General features: G+C 42.1%; 1 protein-coding gene and 1 pseudogene across 2 annotated transcripts in view; one reads left to right on the plus strand and one right to left on the minus strand.

The window, feature by feature from the left end:
• LOC307125682 (ankyrin repeat domain-containing protein 34B-like) overlaps positions 1 to 22,873 on the minus strand; it is a 407,861-nt pseudogene that overhangs the window by 146,528 nt on the left and 238,460 nt on the right. The gene's annotated exons all lie outside the window — the stretch shown is intronic.
• Positions 15,757 to 18,960, plus strand: LOC307124766 (ankyrin repeat domain-containing protein 34B-like; the record flags this gene model as incomplete). Its single annotated transcript, XM_079814211.1, has 3 exons — positions 15,757 to 15,962; positions 16,902 to 17,994; positions 18,898 to 18,960. 3 exons carry the CDS (start codon positions 15,757 to 15,759, stop codon positions 18,958 to 18,960), a joined length of 1,362 nt encoding a protein of 453 aa, XP_079670337.1.

The following is a 22,873-nucleotide window of genomic DNA, read 5'->3' on the forward strand; positions in this document are numbered from 1 at the left end:
TTAAAACAAAATGTATTTTTTTATATAAAATGATTAAACATAAAAAAAATTATATTTATGTACATTTATAAGTTAACTGAAGTTCACGCGTTAAGTACAAATGATTGTTTAAAATGAAATACAATACAAATAAATCAGCTTTAAATACATCATGCTAATAATTATTTTCCAAATGAACTAAAATAAAGCAAAGTAAATGAACTACTGTTTGCTGCTTTCACTGTTTAGCATATTCATTTATCCTATTGGTAATGTTAATGTTAGCTAAGGAAGCTCATCATTTATTCTCCTGATCCTGGCAAACCTCGAAAGCATCGTGAGGAAACTTTCATTACCCTCATTAATCAAGACTATTCTTACTGTTAATACCAGGGCCGTGCACAGACCTTTTGAGGGGCATGTGCTGAAACTGAAAAAGGGCACCCCCTCTGTTCACCCGCCCCTAAAGGCCTTTGCACACTGAGTCCGAAATTTTCGCATGCGTTTTTTCGTATTCGTGATCCGAAAAATTCGTCACGCACAGAGACCTTGCACACGGAGTCCGATGCGTATTAATGAATGCGTTACGAAAAAAAACGCATGTCAGTGGCTCCGTTTGATGCTTTGCTAGCAATACTGGAGCCACATATTAAAAAGAAGACCACCAATCTCCAATCCTGAACAGAGACTGGCAGTAGCCTATGTCTAGGATCCGCGCGCACACACACACACACACGCGCGGTTTACAGGGAGTTGGTGTGCTATAATTATAGCTGTGATATTGTAGTATTTTTGATACAATAATATTTGTATATTTAATTGTAGGTATCTGAGGAGCACTGGCGATTCATTCACCAGCATTGCCAGCAGTTTTAGGTTGGGCATCAGCACTGTAGGCCTAGATGGGAAAACGGATGTGAAAAACGCAGAAAATCGAACCTGTTCCGATTTTTTTTTTTGATGGACGAAAGTTTCGGGGGCAGTGTGCAAGCGTGATTGACATAACGTGAGGTCGAATTTATTTTTTGACGTGCGAAAATTTCGCATGCGAATTTCGGACTCAGTGTGCAAAGGCCTTAACACTTTATTATCAAACACACATTACATGCTTTATTTACGTTTTTTGAAGATTTTCACTATTTTTATTGGGGGGGGGGGGGTGCCTTTTTGAATTTCTGTGTGATGGGAAAATGAAGTAGAGCAAGTTCGGCAAAATGCGGATTCGAACCGTAATCAATTTGCGTCAAAACTTTAAGTTAAAATAAATTAAATGTGGTTGTATTACTTATCAATATATTATTAACATTTTACAAAAGTCAAACTCAAATGCACTTACCAAAACTATTGATTTATTGAAGCAGGAACAAAAAACACTACCACCAAAAAAAGGGCACTTCGGAGTGTAAGGGCAAAAAGGGCATGTGCTCTGCACAGGTTGAGCCCTACCTGTGCACGTGCTTGATTAATTAGATTAGATTAGATTAGATTCAACTTTATTGTCATTACACAAGTACAAGTACAAGGCAACGAAATGCAGTTTAGGTCTAACCAGAAGTGCAATAGCAGCAAGTGCAGGATATACAATGGTTGCGTAAGTGCAGGACATAAAAATGTTCTGAATATATATAAATATGTATAAGTAGAGAGATGGTTATTACTATAAGTAGAACTGAATTTACAGATGAATATATACAGTGAATAAATATACAGATGGCTATTTCTATAAACAGAATTTACAGGTGAATATGTACTAGAATATAATAAACAGATGGCTATTACTATAAACAGAATTTACAGGTGACTATGTACTATGAATAAATATACAGACGGTTATTACTTGAACAGAATTTTACAGTTAGAGGTATACAATAATATGTTAGGCTAATATGAGGAATATAGCAGTGGATTAAGTTAGTACAATAAATTATGGACAGAGCTATCCGAAGAAAGTGTAAAAGTGCAGTGAAAAGTGGTTGCATATTCCAGTTAGAAGTACGGTGCAAAATGCAAATGTAAACATTGTTACTGTAAATACAGTCGGCAGTGCAAATGAGCATAATCCAGTTACGGTATCGTATCGGTATCGGTATCGGTATCGGTATTACGGAACAGTAATACTATTCTTATTATAAAAACTATTCTTATACTTATCGGTTGATGTCGCAGAGAGTGCGTTTTTTATTTTCCCTGCAGGTGTTTTGAGAGGGACAAATTCAGCCTACCATTTGTGAGGATAATTAAGTATTGCGTGATCTGGCATAAATCGCAGATGCATACAGGTGCGTGGAGTGGTCTGTTTGGTGCTCCACTTCAGCGCTGCCGCTGCTGCTGCAACAATCAGCACCCTCATCTGTTTTGGGCCTCATTTGCTCCATGCTTTTTAGCACGAGGCAGCGACAGAGGGAGAGAGGCCTGTCATTAAAGATTCTCTCTGTTCCCAAGGGCGATTGAAGACTAGGGGAATGGCACACAAAGTTGTGGTTTTAGATTGCCAGCCCAGGGAGCTCTAGGAATTAGCAGCTTGAACCGAGATGTCCTGCAGGCATCAGGCAGTGTGCTTGTACCAGACCAATCAGGGCTGGATTTCCCCAAACCTTCTTAACACTACGTCGTTCTTAAGTTATACCTTAAGGTGTACCTTAACGTTAATACGTGTTTCCCGAAACTATCTTAGTTAAGAATACCTTCTGTAAGTATTACTTTCGTAAGGTTGGTCTGGACCACTCTTAGCTATACCTTATCACTATTGACAGTTCATTCCACTAGTGGCCACCACTGTGCATAAAGCTTCTTTACATGTCAGTCTATACGAATATAATTCTGAAGTTGTAATATACACCCAGTGTTCAATCAGGCTAATTTTTTTTTAATGCAAGGATTACAATTGTCAGACTCATTACACTAATTTTAGCTTTTTAATTATATTATCCAAAGGTACATCAGCTGGCAAACCATTAGACAGGAAAAGTTTAGGAGCCTATTTAAAGGGAATGATTGTGGAGGGGAGTTTGGTCAAACTATGGCAGCGAGACAGCGAATAGTTGTGCTAAATCAAAGACGGCGCCGTCCGCGGAGCCATTTAGTCGGGGGCGTAAATCACGGGGGGGACAGGACCCCCCCAATCTGAGGGCTGTCCCCCCCTAAAAACCATGCTGAGTATTGTCAATAATATAATGATATATACTTAAAATAAATGTGTAAGTAGTAAAACAATACAAAAGCAAACGGGACAAAAAATGCGTTTAAGTTTAGAAACATTTTGAGTCCCCCCTCCCCCTTACCCCACAGTGGTTTGATCCACCGCGCACCTCACCTAACGTTACCCATAGAACGTAAAAAAAACTACCACACAAGTTTGGGGAGAGAACAAAGCTCTTCAGACAGCAGTTGTGAAACTCCAGTAAGCTGTCAATGCTATTTTATTCACTTTAAACATCAGATGAATTGACTCTTTTCTCTTTAATACAGATTAGGCAAAACCCTGTTAGCATCACTTGCCCACCGCGGCACCGCCCCGGTCCACCGTCGTTTTCATTTTTATAGTAATAAAATAATTTTGTTTAGTTAGAGAACAGACACAACAATTAAAAACTGAACGTGTCTGCTCAATACAGCACGAGCCGAACGAGAGTCAGATTTCATTCATCACTAGAGCAAACAGCTGACAGACAAGATGATCGCGGAACATTTGGTTTCAAAGCGAAATGTAAAAGTGCCTATTTAAGGGAGTGTGTCATTGTACTGTTTTCTTGCTGTGTTTTTCATTAAGAATAATAGGCTAATGAACCCATAATTCAAGCAACCCGCCCTCGAATTGGCGCTAATTCTAAACCTAAAGTAGCCTATATGCGCACGGCGCTCTGTCAGATCTGTGTTGGGTTTTGCTCAATATGATAATAAGTGGCATACCAGAGGGCTTGCTGCAGTTGAATATGTAAAGATCTGAATATCATAGTATAAAATACTATGTGGAGGATGCAAGATAATTTTATATAATATGACTGTAGAAAAGGCCCCAAAGTTATGTTGGTGTTGCTATTATTTAGTACAGTTGACCATAATGTGCTTTATGTTTCACTTTCACTCCCGTTTATTCAGTGCGTGTAATAGGGTAGCGAAAGCGCGCGCTGGTTTGTATACTATATCTGACGTTACGCAGTTAGTATGCAGTACGATAGAGATGATCAGTCGGTTGTCACGCAGTTAGTATTCAGTATGATAGAGATCATCGGTCGGTTGGATTATTGTGAGTGACATTTTCCTCAGAGTGTGCGTGAATGAAAGAAGTAAGTAAATCTGCTGCATTACTCGAGATATTGTATTTCTTTGTCGGCTGTTATTTTGATATTCGATATGGATGAGAGTTAGGAGTGTAAGTGTCGCTATACGACCGTTGTGTTAATTATATCCACGTTCGCACGTTACTTTCTAGCTTCGGTCCATCAGACTGCGTCGGGTTAAATGGGTTTAGACATGTTTACTTCATTCAATACTTGATGTGATGAATGTTAAGTATTCTGTAGTTGAATAAAATATTAAGTGATGTTAGATATCATTATCTGGACCGCTATTGATGCTTTAAAGTATATCATAGACGACAGTAAGTTCTATCTACATTATTTGTAACTTAATGCATGGTAGAAAATCTGATAAGTATTTGAATCCTTTCTCTCTGCTTACATTTAGAGTTTAAGAGATATAGTCATATTCTGACTACTGTTTATTTTATGTTTGTAATGTGTATTAGTGCTTAAGGAAGAATGAGTGTATGCATATGTTTCCTTTATTCATTTGTATTCATTCTATCTTTATAGAAACCACACTCGAAATTATACTCACCTTTAAACTCACTTATACAAGAAAGAAGAAGGAATAAACAGAATAAAAAGAACTATCTCTCCTCTCTTCATTTCATACTCTGGAGATTTGGCCTTAAGTGGTGTTCTGGCCGACACACCTGAGTGAACCTGGTAATAAACCCAGAATTAGCACCTAGACGGAACGTCTACCCATTATCTTCACTTCATTGATGGTCCTTCGAGCCGGATTACTGGGTTCACGTCAGAGATGGAATTACATCCAGAGTATGATGTTTGTGGTGCACGTCCCAAACGGCACATTCGCCCACCTGTGCGCTATGCAGATTATGAGGTTGATCGTAGGGGCTACATCGGAGAGAGGTACAGAGAGGAATTAGAGAGTACTCACCAGGAGGGAAATGCCAGGATGACACCCCTCACCTCCCCTTATGACTCTTCCCTTCGCCTGCAGAGGCGGGATGCTATTCTTCAGGAGATGGACCTGAGCTATAGGGCGGAGAACCAACAGCACAGCCAGAGGAATCAGCTAGCCCCCCAGCGGGTTTCAGAGAGAGAGTTTAGGGAACAGCTACAAGATTACTCTACTCCCCTGCCTCCAGCGCTGCACCCCATGCATTCACAGGAGGAGAGCCGAGCGGAGTTAGATGACATTCGTCATGAAAGACACCTTCTGCAGCAGACACAGCAGCACATGGCATCAGACTTAGTCGAACTTAGAGCATTACGAGCAGACATGAAACAGTTAGTAGATGCTGTCCGCAACATGCAGAGTCCAACCTCTATTCATACCAGAAAGCCAGAGTTAACGGTGATGTCGCCACGGCCACCTGTTGAATGCGAATCTAAAGCTGAGGAAGAGGATGATTGGCCTGCACCACCACCATGGCCAGACCCAGACATGGACGAGCCTCTCCCTAGTGACCAACCTATAGCACATTCGCTTGTTAGTAGGATGGATGAGGTTCCAAGAATTAGGGAAAAAGCACTGCCAGCCCCAGCTCCTGATATGTTTGTGGGCCAGCCACAAGTTAATCACTCCGCACGTGGGGCCCTTCCCACCGCCAGGCCTTGGGATGACACTGCCCATCATCCACCTCCCTGGTTCAAGCCTGTTCAGTTTCTGCCGCAGCCACACGGATTACCTCCAGCGGAGCCCAAGTACCCTACTGCTTATGGTGGTGAACGGAGTGAGCTTGGCTGCAACCTAGCGCCCAAACAGCGACATCCAGGCATGGCATGGTTACAGGCCCCGCCTTTTAGCTCACCTCAGGGTCGTAACTACAGTATCCCAGAGTCAAGTTACCGTGGGCCACGCCCAACAATCCGCAACTTCTCAAGTCGGGACCCAAGTGAGTTTGCGCGGCTCAAGATCTCATTGGAAAACCTCCTACCACATGATGCATCGGAGCTGTTTAAGTATCAAGTGTTGGTCGATCACCTGCAACTAGAAGAAGCCAGGTTAATAGCAGATGCTTACCTTAACTCCCCAACACCCTTCTCAGACACAATGGTTGCCCTCAATGACAAGTTCGGCCGGCCACATCAGATAGCTCTGAGGCGTATTGCTGCTGTGATGGACTCACCGGACATAAAGCGGGGAGACTTTGCTGCATTTGAGAAGTTTGCACTCCGGATACAATCACTGGTGGGGATGCTGAAGACACTAGGACACGAGGGTGAAGTGGAACTACAATGTGGCTCACATGTTGCTCGTCTGCTGAGCAAGCTGCCGCCTGAGCAGAGAGCAGAGTTTCGCCGCTGCATGTACCATCAGGGTATACAAACCCACACCTTAAATAATCTTTCAGATTGGTTGAAATACGAGTCTTGGTGCCAGGACTCTGAAGGACAGTTAGCTGTGAGAGGAGCTTGGGAGAAGCCGGTGTCCAGATACGAGGGTAGGAAGGGTAAGCAACCTACTACTGTTCTCCATGGGGCAAAGGACACTGTTAAGAAATCTGAGGCTCCAGTTCCAAGTAGCTCTTTTAAAGGGAACAAGAGCAAGCCATATTGTCCATTCTGCAATAATGAAAAACACTACCTTAGCCAGTGCACAGAGGTATCCAGGCTAACAAAGGATCAGCTGACTGAATGGATAAAAAGTAACAAGAGGTGTTGGCGATGTGCACGGCCACACCAGGCGGCTCAGTGCAACTTAAAAAAGACATGCAGCCTCTGCCAAAGGAAACATCTTCAGGTTCTGCATGAGGTGAATATAAGGTCATCCGAAGAAGCAGCATCAACACCAGCAGTGGAAAGCCAAGGCACCAGGGGCACAACCGAGGTTCTGTACTTAGACAGACCCACTGAAGGCAGTCGGGTCCTTCTGAAAGTTGTCAAAGTCCGCATCCACCATGGTGACCAATCAATCAACACCTATGCCATACTTGATGACGGCTCAGAGAGAACTATGCTGTTGTCAGATGCTGCAGAGAAGCTAGGTGTTCAGGGGATTCAAGAGGACCTACCACTACGCACAATTAGAGAGGAAGTGCAGACCCTCCGTGGTGCATCAGTGTCGTTCTTTATTTCTTCACCCTTAAAGCCGAAGAACAAGTTTAAGATTACAGGTGCATTCACTAGTGATCGTATTGGACTAGCTACCCATACTTACCCCATGGAGCAACTCCGGAACACCTATAAGCACCTCACTGGCCTTCCCATACGGACTTTTATAAAGGTCAAACCCCTGCTTCTCATTGGGAGTGACCATCCCCATCTCATCACTCCCATTGAACCTGTCAGATTGGGACCGCCAGGTGGGCCTGCTGCCATCCGCACAAGGCTGGGCTGGACTCTGCAGGGCCCAGCGAGTGTAGTCCGTCACCATGCCCAATCCCAGCAGTGTCTATTCACAACGGTAACACCCCAGGTGAGCGAGCTTATGAAACAAGTTGAGAGATTATGGCAGGTCGACATTGTTCCATTCAGAAGCGAGAAACTAGTTACTCGTTCAAGGCAGGACCAAGAGGCCATCAGCATCCTGGAGACCAAAACCATCAGGGTAGAGGTTGATGGCATTCTCCGTTATGCAACCCCACTGCTCCGCCGGAAAGACATGCCGCTCTTTCAGGCTACCAAAGAAGCTGTCATGCCCTGTTTACGAAGTGTAGAGAGGCGACTTGCCAGAGATCCTGCACGAGCAGAAGCCTACAGAGTTGAGATGGAGAAACTAATAAAGGCTGGCTCTGTCATCAAGTGTGGACCGAAAGTTTCAGACAAGGAAGGTTGCGAGGAATGGTATATCCCTCACCATATGGTGAGCCATAATGGCAAGAATAGGCTGGTATTCAACTGCTCCTATCAGTATCGAGGGCAGAACCTCAACGACCATCTACTGCCTGGGCCGACCTTAGGAGCATCACTACTGGGAGTTCTGCTAAGATTCCGAGAGCATGCAGTTGCAGTTAGCGGAGACATTAGAGGCATGTTCCACCAAGTTCGCCTCCTCCCAGAGGATCGTGCTCTGCTCAGATTTCTTTGGCGCGACATCAGTCAAGAAGGACCTCCTGCAGTGTACGAGTGGCAGGTGCTACCGTTTGGTACAACATGTAGCCCCTGCTGTGCCACATTTGCCTTACAGCGCCATGTCTCTGATAACAGCCAGCCAGATGAAGATGTGAGGATATCAGTTCAGAAATGTTTTTATGTAGATAACTGCCTCCAGAGTGTTCCCACGATTGCTGAGGCGAGGCATCTAGTCGACAAACTACGAGCCCTTCTTGCGTCTGCAGGCTTCGATCTACGCCAGTGGGCCAGCAATGAACCAGGTGTAATAAGTCACCTACCAGAAGAGAGTTGCTCTGCTAGTGTTGAGCTGTGGCTGGCTCAGAACCAGATCGATACTCCAGAATCTACTCTAGGGCTAAGCTGGCTCTTCCAGACTGATGTTCTTGGTTACAAGCATCGTCATGTGGAGTACGGTGTCCCCACAATGCGTAATATCTACAAGGTGCTGTCGAGTCAGTACGATCCATTGGGCTTCATCCTACCCTACACCACCAGGGCTAAGATAATCGTCCGACATCTTTGGGACAAACACAGGGGATGGGATGATCCACTACTGCCACAGGAGCTTCTGCAGCGATGGAAAGACTGGGAAGAGGAACTGCAAGTCTTACCTCAAGTCACCCTGCCCCGACCGTACTTGCCAAAGTCTGTAGACATTTCCAGTCTTCAGAGAGAGGTGCATGTATTTTGCGACGCCTCAGAAGAGGCGTATGGTTCAGTGGCGTACCTCCGGACCACTGACCGACATGGTGAAGTGTATCTGTCATTCCTGATGGCCCGTTCCAGAATCGCTCCTAAGCGATTTCACTCTATGCCCCGATTAGAACTCTGTGCTGCCCTTACTGGTGCACAGCTCTCACAGGTGCTGAAGAGGGAGCTTACCATCCACATTGATCGGACAACTCTTTGGTCAGATTCCACAACGGTGCTGACATGGCTGAGGTCTGAATCCTGCCGGTTCAAGGTCTTTGTGGGCACCCGCGTGGCCGAGATACAGGAGCTGACTGACGGGCATGCCTGGAGATATGTTGATACCGCAAGAAACCCTGCGGATGACGTAACACGAGGTAAGAAGCTGCGAGAGCTTATTCAGCCAAATAGATGGAGCTTGGGACCAGCCTTCCTCCTGACCAGTCCAGACTCATGGCCAGAGGACCCCACTGTTGACCAAGCAGAAGATACCTCAGAGCTGCGCAAGTCTATCTTCTGTGGGGTCGCCGCTGTTGCATCAAGCCAGTCAACTTCAGACCTGGGCCAATACGGCTCGTGGAAGGAGTTGTTGGAAGGGACAGTGCAGGAGCTGTATGGGGCGGCCAACTCTCATGATAAACCCACAGCTAAAGACTACCGACAGGCTGAACAGTTAATACTTCAGAGGGCTCAGAGGGATAGTTTTCAGCAGGAGTACAGCCTCCTGAAAGCTGGGAAACCTGTCCCCAGCTACAGTCGACTTCGCACGCTGTCTCCAGAGCTGGATGAAAAGGGAGAGCTTATACTTGTTGGAGGACGACTCCGTCGAGCAGAAGGCCTAGAACTGACTACTCTTCATCCAGTCATCTTGGACCCAGGTCATCGAGTAACTACGCTCTTGATTCAAGACTTTGATAACCGCCTCCGCCACCCAGGACCAGAGCGGGTGTTCGCCGAGCTTCGACGCTCCTTCTGGATCCTGCGAGGGCGTGAGGCTATTCGGCGCTATCAGTATAGCTGCGCTGACTGTCGACGATGGAGGGCGAAACCTGCAGTGCCGAAGATGGCAGACTTGCCATCAGCCCGTCTGCGCCTTTTCAAGCCTGCCTTCTATTCTACGGGGATGGACTGCTTTGGGCCATTTGAGATCAAGGTGGGCCGGCGCCGGGAGAAGAGATGGGGGATCATTTTCAAGTGCCTCACAACTAGGGCGGTGCACTTGGACCTCCTGACCTCTATTGATACGGATGCTTTCCTGATGTCCCTTCGTCGGTTTATTGCCCGTAGAGGAACGCCTGCAGAGCTGTTCTCCGATCAGGGGACAAATTTCAAGGGAGGGGAGCGAGAACTCCGTGAAGCTTTCGTTGAAATGTCTAAAGAACTACAACATCTCCTTGCACCACAGAAGATCTTCTTCCGCTTTAACCCACCAGCAGCTCCCCATTTCGGAGGAGTGTGGGAGAGGGAGATACGCTCAGTTAAGAGCGCACTCTATGCCACAGTTGGTGCTCAGCCTGTTCCAGAAGAAGTGCTGCGGACCGTACTTATTGAGGTGGAAGGGATCCTTAACAGTAAACCCTTGGGTTATGTGTCTTCAGATGCCAGCGACCCAGATCCAGTGACTCCTAGTGTTCTTCTCATGGGGCGGCCTGATGGATCGCTACCTCAGGTAGTCTACCCCGAAAGTGAGCTCATCTGTCGCCGCCGTTGGAGACACTCCCAAATTTTGGCTGATCACTTCTGGGCCCGTTTCATCCGACTCTATGTGCCGAGTCTACAAGCTCGCCAGAAGTGGCAGGCTACACCAGCTGATATTGCAAGGGACTGTGTAGTGATGATCGCTGATCCGCATCTTCCGAGGTTCCTCTGGCCCATTGGGAAAGTAGTCAAGACTCATCCCAGCTCTGACGGGCACATCAGGTCCGCTGATGTAAAGGTGAAGGAGAGAATCTACACCCGGCCAGTTGCCAGGCTAGTTGTCCTCCCTGCACTTCCTTCTGGAGAAGATGGAGACGGTTCCACACCTGCCACTACACCCCAGCCATAGAACTTTGTTGCCTTTAGTGACGAGCAAATGTATTACATACATTTGGGGGCGGCTGTAGAAAAGGCCCCAAAGTTATGTTGGTGTTGCTATTATTTAGTACAGTTGACCATAATGTGCTTTATGTTTCACTTTCACTCCCGTTTATTCAGTGCGTGTAATAGGGTAGCGAAAGCGCGCGCTGGTTTGTATACTATATCTGACGTTACGCAGTTAGTATGCAGTACGATAGAGATGATCAGTCGGTTGTCACGCAGTTAGTATTCAGTATGATAGAGATCATCGGTCGGTTGGATTATTGTGAGTGACATTTTCCTCAGAGTGTGCGTGAATGAAAGAAGTAAGTAAATCTGCTGCATTACTCGAGATATTGTATTTCTTTGTCGGCTGTTATTTTGATATTCGATATGGATGAGAGTTAGGAGTGTAAGTGTCGCTATACGACCGTTGTGTTAATTATATCCACGTTCGCACGTTACTTTCTAGCTTCGGTCCATCAGACTGCGTCGGGTTAAATGGGTTTAGACATGTTTACTTCATTCAATACTTGATGTGATGAATGTTAAGTATTCTGTAGTTGAATAAAATATTAAGTGATGTTAGATATCATTATCTGGACCGCTATTGATGCTTTAAAGTATATCATAGACGACAGTAAGTTCTATCTACATTATTTGTAACTTAATGCATGGTAGAAAATCTGATAAGTATTTGAATCCTTTCTCTCTGCTTACATTTAGAGTTTAAGAGATATAGTCATATTCTGACTACTGTTTATTTTATGTTTGTAATGTGTATTAGTGCTTAAGGAAGAATGAGTGTATGCATATGTTTCCTTTATTCATTTGTATTCATTCTATCTTTATAGAAACCACACTCGAAATTATACTCCCCTTTAAACTCACTTATACAAGAAAGAAGAAGGAATAAACAGAATAAAAAGAACTATCTCTCCTCTCTTCATTTCATACTCTGGAGATTTGGCCTTAAGTGGTGTTCTGGCCGACACACCTGAGTGAACCTGGTAATAAACCCAGAATTAGCACCTAGACGGAACGTCTACCCATTATCTTCACTTCAATGACTGTGTGGTGAACCTACTCATATTTAAACAACTAATGCTTTGTGTTGTTGGTCAGATAAAATGACAGAGAAAAGAAAAACGGACATTAGATAATTTTTCAGTGCACCAAGACGCCAAATAAGCACAAATTGTTTTTTTATATATATATACATATTTTTTTTTGTGGTACACATATCCTTACAAGTACGATTTTGGCTGTATTATTTGTGTCCCCTTCAAAAATTGCTCTTGAGAAATTTCATGTTTATCGTCCCCCCCTACTGTTAGATAAAATGTACGCCCCTGCATTTAGTGTATGTGCACTATTTCATACGTGAAAACTTTAGTCCCCTGGCTAACATGTCAGAAGCCGCTATTCCAAATAAATTTCGCCTGCCACGACAGCAAATTGAGCAGCTTTTAGATCTTGTTGGTCCAACTTTGTCGAGACTTTGTTTGGACGGAGCTACCCTCTCAGCCCTGAAATCCAGCTGCTGGCGGCTCTCCGTTTTTATGCCATGGGGAGTTTTCTGGAGGTGGTTGGGGATGGATATGGGCTGAGTAACAACTCGGTGTGGCGGTGCGTTCATTCAGTAAGGAACATCCTGCTTCGTCATGCCATGAGTATATCCGCAAGCCTTCCGCCAGGCACAAAGTGATGGAGGTGCACCAAGGCTTCCATGCCATTGCTGGTATCCCGCAAATAATAGGCCTTGTCGACGGGACACTTATACCCATCACCAACCCTTCTGCACTAGACCAGGCCTTCATTTGCCGTAAGGGCTTTGCGGCCATCAATGTCCAGGTGGTGGTGGACCACAGGGGGAGGTTCGTGGACGTGGTGGCAAAGTGGCCTGGTAGCACACACGACAGCTTTGTGTGGGCCAATTCAGCGGTGGGTGAAGATGCAGAAATAGGGGTTGTCGGCCAGAGCATTTTTTTAGGAGACAGTGGCTACCCTCTCAGAACCTATCTTTTAAATCCAGTAACCAACCCCACCACACAAGCCGAGCACGATTACAACATCCGTACCCGCAACTTGGTGGAGCGCTCAATCGGGCGCTGGAAGATGCGTTTTCGGTGCCTGGAGGGTTGCGTCTGAAGCCAGAAAGATGCTGTACAGTAGCAGTAGTTACAGCCATGCTACACAGCATTGCAGTCAGTGGAGGTGCAGCCTTGCCAGAAGAGGAGGAAGAAGAGGAGGAGGAGGAGGAAGAAGAAGAAGTCCACAACCCACCTCAACTAAGAGATGCCCTACACGCTGCTGGTGTACAAACAAGGCAGCAAATCATTCACACTGTTTTTGGTTAATATATTTTTCACCCTATATTTCTTTTTATGCAACCACACAACATTCATTCTTTTTTGTGGACATACACACTTTCTCCCTGCCATTTTTTGTTCGCATAAAGCAGTGAAACAGCCCCTGCATAGAGTAAATAATCGATTCTTGAGCTATCGATATAAGCCACTTCAGCACCGCCGCCACGGACAGCACCTGCTAACGTCGCACTTAAGAAGGTTTACCTTAAGCAACCTCCTAAGGTATAGTTCGAGGAACACACCTAGAAATGGTATACCTTTAGTTAAGTTATACCTTTAGAGTCTTCGTAGCGTGCTAAGGGACAACGTTATCGGGAAATGCAGCCCAGGACTTTAGCCTGTCAACTGCCAAAATGTCAGGACAAAGTGGTTTATTAGCATAAAAAACATGACACGTGGAGAAAGAAAGATATGAGGAGGCTCTTGTTCAGGAAAGGTAGACATAATTAAGGCTAATATCAAAGTTAGGTATAAATATAGGGTGAGCATATTTTTATTACCGAAAACAAGGACACTCGGCCCGGCAATGAGATACTCAAATGATACTCGAAGTTCACTCGAAGATTCCTTGTTAATTTCAATACATTTAAAGTATGCCCCCTCGGTAGGGATATAAAATTATATTAGGGCCAGGACAGGACTTGAAAACAGGACATGTCCTGAATGTTTGGTCACCCCAGGTATAAAGGTATTATAATCTGCACGTGGTTTGTTTTTTATTTCAGAAAACGTTTAACCACGGTGCTGACACATTCTCTAAACTAGCAATGTCACATGCAGCCTTCACTGCTAAGAAAAGCTAAACTGAGAGCATCAGCCGAGGTTGTCATCCTTTTTTTTTTTTTGTTGGAGGACACAAAAAGATTAATTTCCTTACTCGTCTTAACTCAACTCCAGTGAAATCACATTTAGAAACCTGACTGAGGCAGTCTCGCGCTCGCTGTTTGTTAAATAAAGAGTGCACTGCAACTGCACTCTGAGTTGAGAGAACAAGGCCACATGCACAATAGACTGTATAAAGGAATGTCTTCATTCTATGAGGCAAATACAGATTGCCTCAAGCTATTGAATTTCAACCTACCGACAAAAACACTGCTCTTATAAGACACTGTGCATGTCTGGTGCAGGCTAACACGGACAGTTCACCCAAAAATGACAATTCTGTCAAAATTTACTCACCCTCAAGTTGTTCCAAACCTGTATGAGTTTCTTTATTCTGCTGAACAAAGAAGAAGATATTTTGAAGAATGTTGGTAACCAAACAGTGTATGGGCCCCATTGACTTCCATCGTATATATATATTTTTTCTCCATACTATGGAAGTCAATGGGGTCCATAAACTGTTTGGTTTCCCATATTCTTCTAAATATATTTTGTATTCAGCAGAAGAGAAATTCATACAGGTTTTGAACAACTTGAGGGTGAGTAAACGAGTACATTTTGAACTATCCCTTTAAGATGTCACTTATACCACACATGCTATATTAAAAGTACATGAAAGTACTGTAGAAATTAAGCATAATCGACAGCACAATAATTGCAAACCATCTCTGATCTTTTCTTTTAAAAAAGCAGAAATTAAGGTTACAGCAATGCACACAATGGAAGTAAATGGGGCAGTATTTTATTTTATTTAAAGGCAGAAAATATCATTTTTATAAAACACTTACATATTCTTCTGTTAAAACTAAACTTCTGTATTATAATCTGAATTGTTTAAACTGTAAAGGTGTTTTAATTTTAGTGTTTTACGTGTTAAGTTGGCCCCATTCACTCGTTATTTTTATTTTCTGTTTATCAACATGATTCCAAAAGCGCTGGCGATTGAGTTTAACTTGTATTAAACACAGAATATATGTTGCATAAATGCATGTTGGGAACAAAAATAGTCTGCAAAAATTTAAAGAATATAAAAGAAAGAGTAATTCATATTATGTAATGAGGATTAGATAACTAATTCAGTTTTCTATTTCTTCTTGTCAAGTACCACCTAGACATGCCACCTACATAGTCATCAAAAAACAGCTTCATATTAGTGTCTATCCGGTGAATGGCGAGAGACACTGGATTAGAGCAGGAAACCTTTCTAGCATATTCTTCTGATGTGAAGAGGGAGAGAACATCTCAATGTCAAATAGACATCAGGTTTGCTTTGATGCAAATTAATTGGATTAAAAGGAGACACTTAAGTGAAAATCTTGAAAAACTCTGCTTCTGATAAAGTATGCTCTCCTTCTCTTCCCTGACAGAAGCCAATAAAGAAATCAGCTCCTGTGATCCACTGAACCCACGTGACATTAGCCGCTCAACGGTCACACCACATAATCATGGAGGACTCAACAGAGGTGGAACGCACGGGTGGAAAATTTTTGCTGAAAGCAGTATATCTGTGCCGCCTAAGGATGACACGCCTGCTGCTGGAAGGAGGGGCTTACATTAATGAGAGCAATGAGAGGGGAGAAACTCCACTGATGGTGGCCTGCAAAAGTCACCATGCTGATGTTCAAAGTGTGCCAAAACCAAAGATCATCAGGTGGGTATCCTGTAAGTTGATTACACTAGCTGATTGTGCATTGAAACTTGTTGTTGTTGTTTTAAGGATGGTAAAAATGCAATTCATACATAGTGACTTGTATGCATATTTTTAATTTCTGAAATTAATTTTATTTTGATATTTTGGTAGGGGGCATTAAGTAAAAAAAAAAAGCTGAAGTACTGAAAAAAATATTGTAACAAAACTGCTTCTCCACAGACCCTCATTGTGTCACGGTCAATAAGTCTCTTAAACCATCAGAAACTGTGACCATTTTATAATGCAAGATCATATAATGACTCCCCAAAAATTATATTTAAAAAAAAAGAAAGTTTTATCTTTAAAGATAACTTTTTAAAGTTTGGCATTTTTTTTAAATAATACCTTTTATACAGCAAGGACACATTAAAAATGTCAAGTGACAGTAAAGACATGTACAATGTTACAGAAGATTTATTTTTCAAATAAATAGTTTTTTTTATTCTTTTTACTCTATTCATCAAAGAATCCTGAAAAAATGTATCATGGTTTCCACAAAAAATATTAAGTATCAGCTGTTTTCTACATTGTTTCTTAAGCACTAAATCATGTATTAGAATGATTTCTGAATGATCATGTGACCCTGAAAACAGGAGTAATGGCTGCTGATAGTTTTGCCATCACATGAATAAATTACATTTTAAAAATATATTAAAATAGAAAACAGTTCTGAATTCTAATAACATTTCACAATATGGCTATTTTTGAAATAAATCTAGTTTTGTGAACATTAGAGACTTCAAAAACATCTTCCTGATCCTACATTTAGGAATGGTCGTGTAACAAACGTTTTTGGATAAGATGTGTATTTACAAGATTCGTTTTTTTTATCATGGACACTCTGATATGCCATTGATCCTTTCCTCTGAGCTCACTCTAATGAATCAATCTTCTCAACAGGTATCTTCTTGAAAATGGAGCAGACCCCAACATTCAGGATAAGTCTGGTAAGACAGCCCTAATGCATGCCTGCATAGAGCGGGCGGGCGAAGAGGTGCTGTCGCTTCTGCTCTCCAGTGGAGCTGACCCTAGTTTAGAGGACCACAATAGTTCCTCTGCTCTGGTCTATGCAGTTAACACTGGAGACAAGGATGCACTGAGAGTACTACTGGACGCCTGCAAGGCCAAGGGCAAAGAAGTCATCATCATTACAACAGACAAACTACCCTCTGGAAGACAAATTACCAAGCAGTATCTGAACGTACCACCACCTCCAAATCTTGAGGACCGTTTGCACTGTGCCTCTGCGTCATACATGTACCCCTCTGAAATTACACTTTTTACCCCGCATATCTCAACACCCACCAATAACCAATCTGAGACCCTGGGATCCACTCCAACACTTCCCTCATCCAAACCAGGATCACAGACTCAAGATTCAAGCCCTCTGCAAGCAGCTAGTGTCGTGAAGCTGCTCCATCTACAGAGGCTTCACTCAGAGCCCTGGCTGAAGATCCCTCCATCTCTGCTCCTACAGCAAAGCAAGTCCTCATCCTTGACTGAAGAGCTTCTACATATCACCCCCGAAGAGGAGCTCTCATTTGGGTACAATGGTTGCCGAACACCACTGAGAGCTATGGTAGCTCGGCACCAAAGCATTGACGTCAAAGACTCTGCTAATCTGCTTAAAGCCTTTGAGACCACATCTGATGGAGGAACTGGGGGGATGGAGAAACGCAAGCTTGTTACCAGCCGCTCCTCCACTCTCTCTGGATCCAGAGAGTCTCTGGAAAGTCTCGTTCAGAGGAGGAGCCCGGCGATGCTGGAGCGGAGGCGATCCGGAGTCCTACTCCTAGACCATATCTCACAAACCCGCCCTGGTTATCTGCCACCTCTTAATCCGCATGCACCCATTCCAGACATCAAAGTCAATACCAGTGTTAGCCTCAACAGTGGAAGCAAGCCTGTGGCAGGAACTACACCCATTGTTCCTGGATCGAGGCATTTTGTCCCCTGTGCCCCGAACCATCCCAGAGATCTAAGAACAAGAAGAGTCTGTTAAAGGGTTAGTTCACCCAAAAATGAAAATTCTGTCATTAATTACTCACCCTCATGTCGTCGGACACCCGTAAGTCCTCCGTTCATATTCGGAACACAAATGGAGATATTTTAGTTGAAAGCTGATGGCTGAGAAAGGCTTCAATCAGGCCTCCATTGGCATTCAGTACATTGACACTTCCAAGATCCATGAAAGGCACTTAAAACGTCGTTACAAAGTCTATCTCACCACAGTGGCTCTACAATAATCTTACGATGCGACGACAATAGTTTTTGTGCGCAAAAAAAAATCTAAATAACACCTTTATCCAACTTGTTCTCGACTTCCGTGTATGCCTCCACGACGCATGCGCGAGAATATGACGCAGATCCGGCGTTCGGACATATGACCCAGAAGCGATTTGTTTACGAGCAGAGGAAGCGTGTCTAAGCTGTTGGATTCTACATTGATCGTGCTTTAGGTCTCGGCGTAGTGCTCAAAATGGGGCTTAAGTGTGTATTTCATGGATTCCCGAACACCGGCGCTACGTCATATTCTCGCGCGTGCGTCGTGGAGGCACACACGGAAGTCGAGAACAAGTTGGATAAAGGTGTTATTTTGATTTTTTTTTGCGCACAAAAACTATTGTCGTCGCATCGTAAGATTATTGTTGAGCCACTGTGGTGAGATAGACTTTGTAACGACGTTTTAAGTGCCTTTCATGGATCTTGGAAGTGTCAATGTACTGAATGCCAATGGAGGCCTGTGTGAAGCCTTTCTCAGCCATCAGCTTTCAACTAAAATATCTTAATTTGTGTTCCGAATATGAACGGAGGTCTTACGGGTGTCCAACGACATGAGGGTGAGTAATTAATGACAGAATTTTCATTTTTTGGGTGAACTAACCCTTTAAGATGACATTCCATGCAAACTGAGCAGATCAAGCAGCTGGTCAATTTTGAGGAAATCTTTGGTCAGTAAATATCACAGAGGAAAGTTGTGGTAAATATAGAAATTTAACTTGTCAAAGTCTGAAATCTGAACAGAATTCATTTTAAATATGAATCATAATAAACATAAACCACCCCCTAAAATGCACTTTCCAGACTGGACAGTAGTAATATGTTTGCTTTGACCATTATAAACTTTACTGCACTTTACTGCTGTTCTTTGTACTCTCACTCATTAGTGCACTGAATCAGAATACTGAAACATTTGCTGCTTTTTAATGTACTGCTGTCTCTTTAAACCTGATTTATGCCTGCAATGTCTTTTTGATTCTGATTTATGCCTGCAATTGTGCATAAAACAATTCTTTCATTTTCTTGCGTATATATATATATATATATATATATATATATAATATATTATACGCAAGAAACTGAATATATATATATGGGAATGTGCACAAAGTAATGGCCAAGCTCAGTATTTTGACTGAATAATACAGTTTCTTTCTCGCAAAACCTTCTAGTATTCCTCCTGAACGCTTTCCATATATGGCGCGCGTCTAACTGTATCATTGCGTGAAACTTTTGTATAATTTTTGTAATGTTTTAGCCTGGTAGCTATTCACTGCCATTATAGGAAGGAGTGTGTGCAGGACTATTGAAAGAAATGCTGCTTTTGAGGTCCAAAAAAGATACAAAGGACAGAGGGCATTAGAACAACAGCAGGGTGAGTAAAAGATGGTTTTATTTTCATTTCAGGGCAAACTATCCCTTTAAGCATTTTATAATAACATGCAGTATCATTGGACATGTTGAGAACTACTTTACTGCACTAATAAATGAAACAGAAACATTGTAACAGATAACAACACTTTTGCTTTCTTGTATAAATCATTGTTATACACTACTGTTCAAAAGTTTGGGGTTGGTAATAAATAAAAATAGATATAATTTTTTTTTTACTTTTTTAATCAAAATTTGATCAAAAGTGACAGTAAAGACTTTTACATGGTTACCGATTTTTTTTATTTTTTTTATTTATTTTATTTTTTTTATAAATGCTGTTCTTTTGAACTTTCTATTCATCAAAGAATGCTGGATTTTTTAAGGATCATGTGACACTGAAGACTGGAGTAATGGCGGCAGAAAATGTAGCTATATATTAAAATAGAAAAAGGTTATTCTGCACTGTAATATTTCACAATAGTACTGTTTTTACTGTATCTTTGACCAAATAAATTCACCCTTGGTGAGTATTAGAGACTTTTTTCAAAAACATTTAAAAAATCTTTCTAAGGATAAGCATTTTCCCCCCATATTTTTATTATTAATTTGTAATGACAAAATGCAAATATACAAAGTGTTACAAAATGCAAATGTAGATTACAAAAATATAGTATTTTTCTTTCACGTTGTACATTAATTGTTTAAGCATGACAACCAATACAATTCAGAGTTTAAACCCTAAAACTTCAGTACATAGTGTATATTTACAGTTTCTGCAATTGGGGAAGCCACTGGGGCTCTTTTCGCTACATTGTAAATAGTGTCTAAGAGTGTTATCTTGCTTGTGATGCCTGGTGTTTGGGAACGCAATCAAACCAAATCATTCTGATGACAGACTTTGGCTCAGGCATTTCAGAATGACCAATTTGAGATGGTGTGCGGTGAATTTGGTCCACTGGTTAGTCCAGATATCCAATCACATCCACTATTGAGGCAATGTCACATGAGTTTTTTGTTGCGCATCGAGGGATTTATTCTGTAAATGTGTTTCCATCATAGTTTATGCTCGTCTTTTTATCAGATAAAAAAAATGTATATGCCTCAATTGAGCGCATACATTTTTATGCACTTTTTAACATTTAATGCAATTTCCCCAAATGAGCATAAAAAGGTGGATGGAAACATAACTAATGTCAATAAGTTGAATTGCTTTTTTAGGAGTAGCCAGGTAGTCCTTTAAACGGTTTGATTTGTGATTCTAACAGATCATAGTAGATCCTGGTTTTGCTGAAGTTTTGCCTGTAGGGCAACAGCTCTTCCACATTAAGAACATCATCCTTGCCTGTCCATACAGTCAGGCTGTACCTTAAAGAGAGAGAAGACAAGATGATGTTCAACAGAATCTCATAAAGGCAAAGCACAAATAAAATGTAGGAATGGTGCTTTTAATTTGGCATCTTAATAGGAAAGTGTCAAATAATCCAAAGCACAATTAACATTGTCCTTTTAAGAAACTTGTTTTCTTTCACATAAGAAACTATGCTTTTTCACAGTATGAATAAAGACGTGACTGAAGAGTGACTGAAAAAATGAACTTGTGCAATCACCCTCAACCCTCAAACTTAAAGGGTAACTAAACCCTAAACCAACTTTTTTTAGTTAATGATCTGTAATACTGGGGCTTTATTAATGCTGTTCATTGATTCGAGTAAATGTTTAGACATTTGAGTATAAAGTGTTTTAATTCTATAAAATATGGTGTAAAACCGCCAAAGTGCTGCCCTCTTAAGGTTGAACGGTGGCTACTGCAGTTGAATTTTCCTATTGGACGTTGTGGTACATCGTGACGTAGGATGGTATCTCCAACGGCTCACTATAGAGTGCCGAAGTAATGACGTCACTTTGTAGGCCAAAACGCGGAAGTGAGTTAGCATTTTAGCCCTACCGGTTCCCTCGCCCTAAAGTCTATGGGTTTTTTGAATGGGTTTTTGCTAAATCGCCTGAAATAAGGTCTGTGGTTAACAAAGCCTCTAAATATTTTCACGTTTTGATCTATGACATAAAACACATTAAAACCTGCTTGTGATTTTTTTTTTTTTACTTTATTGTGTCTTAAAAACGATGGTTGCTAAAAGGGACTACATCCTTTGGCGGGGACTTTAGACGTCATCGTGACAAACAGGCAATCTCTCACTAGCCCGCGTTTCAGCCTAAGAATGAAGAACTTATGTGGCGTGAATAAATCGCGCTATTCGCGCAAAGTTGGATGCTTGAACATTTGGAGTTTACTCTCTTCACATGTTCGTCTCGTTGAGAAATGGCTGACATGGGCTGTGTTTACACACTGTGTTTACACACATTAATCTACTGTTAATGTGTGGCAAAACGTAGTTTTAAGACTTTTTCAGTCGATAATGTAGTTGTTTAAAGCTCAAATCTGTGGTTTATTTATAAGAAGAGTGCCTATTTAAACATTTTATCTGGTGTTTTTCGAGTTGTGAGCTCCAGTGAGTCAGCGGCGGTCAGCGCTTGTTTAGCCGGCGAGAGTTGACTTTCCTCGGCCAGTCCTTCTGACGTCTGCCGCTGGCTCTGATGTCTCTGTGGCGTCTCCAGCTATAATTAGTCTTGTGGAGATTTAACGGCCCATATTTGCTCTCATGGATCTATAATTTGTTCCCTGGCAAATCGTTTAGGCTGAGTGCAAAGTGAAGTTTCATTACTTGTTTATTTTTAGGCTATAACTGTACGTTACCGTTGTAAGTTAGCCGACTAGCACTGACTTTGTATGTTTGACTGAATTGTTTGCTTTATTTCATGTGTAGCTTATTATACGTTTTGTATTATTGATCATACATAAACTTGCATTTAACAAAAAGAGACTGGGTTGTGTTTCATGTATGGGAAATATATTGACTATTCAAGTCTAACATCACAAATTCAAGTCAATTAGACTATTACAAATTTTTTAATCAGCTGTATTTTATTTTTCTCTATTGAGTTTATTTTTTGTCCTTGTGTTATTACTGGATAAAAATCCGTTTTAAAAAAAATGAAATTAAGTGTTATGTATTTTAGATTCATGCATATTTTTGAGTCATTCACTATGTTTTTGTCCATAATAAATCACCTAAAAAGTTTGAAACCTACACCTTTGTAACATAGCTTATTACAACACTGTACACACTCTTGACTGGTTGTTTATTGTTTGTTTATTATTA

Source organism: Gobio gobio, assembly GCF_949357685.1.
Source record: "Gobio gobio genome assembly, chromosome: 4".
NCBI classification, from domain to species: Eukaryota; Metazoa; Chordata; class Actinopteri; order Cypriniformes; family Gobionidae; genus Gobio; species Gobio gobio.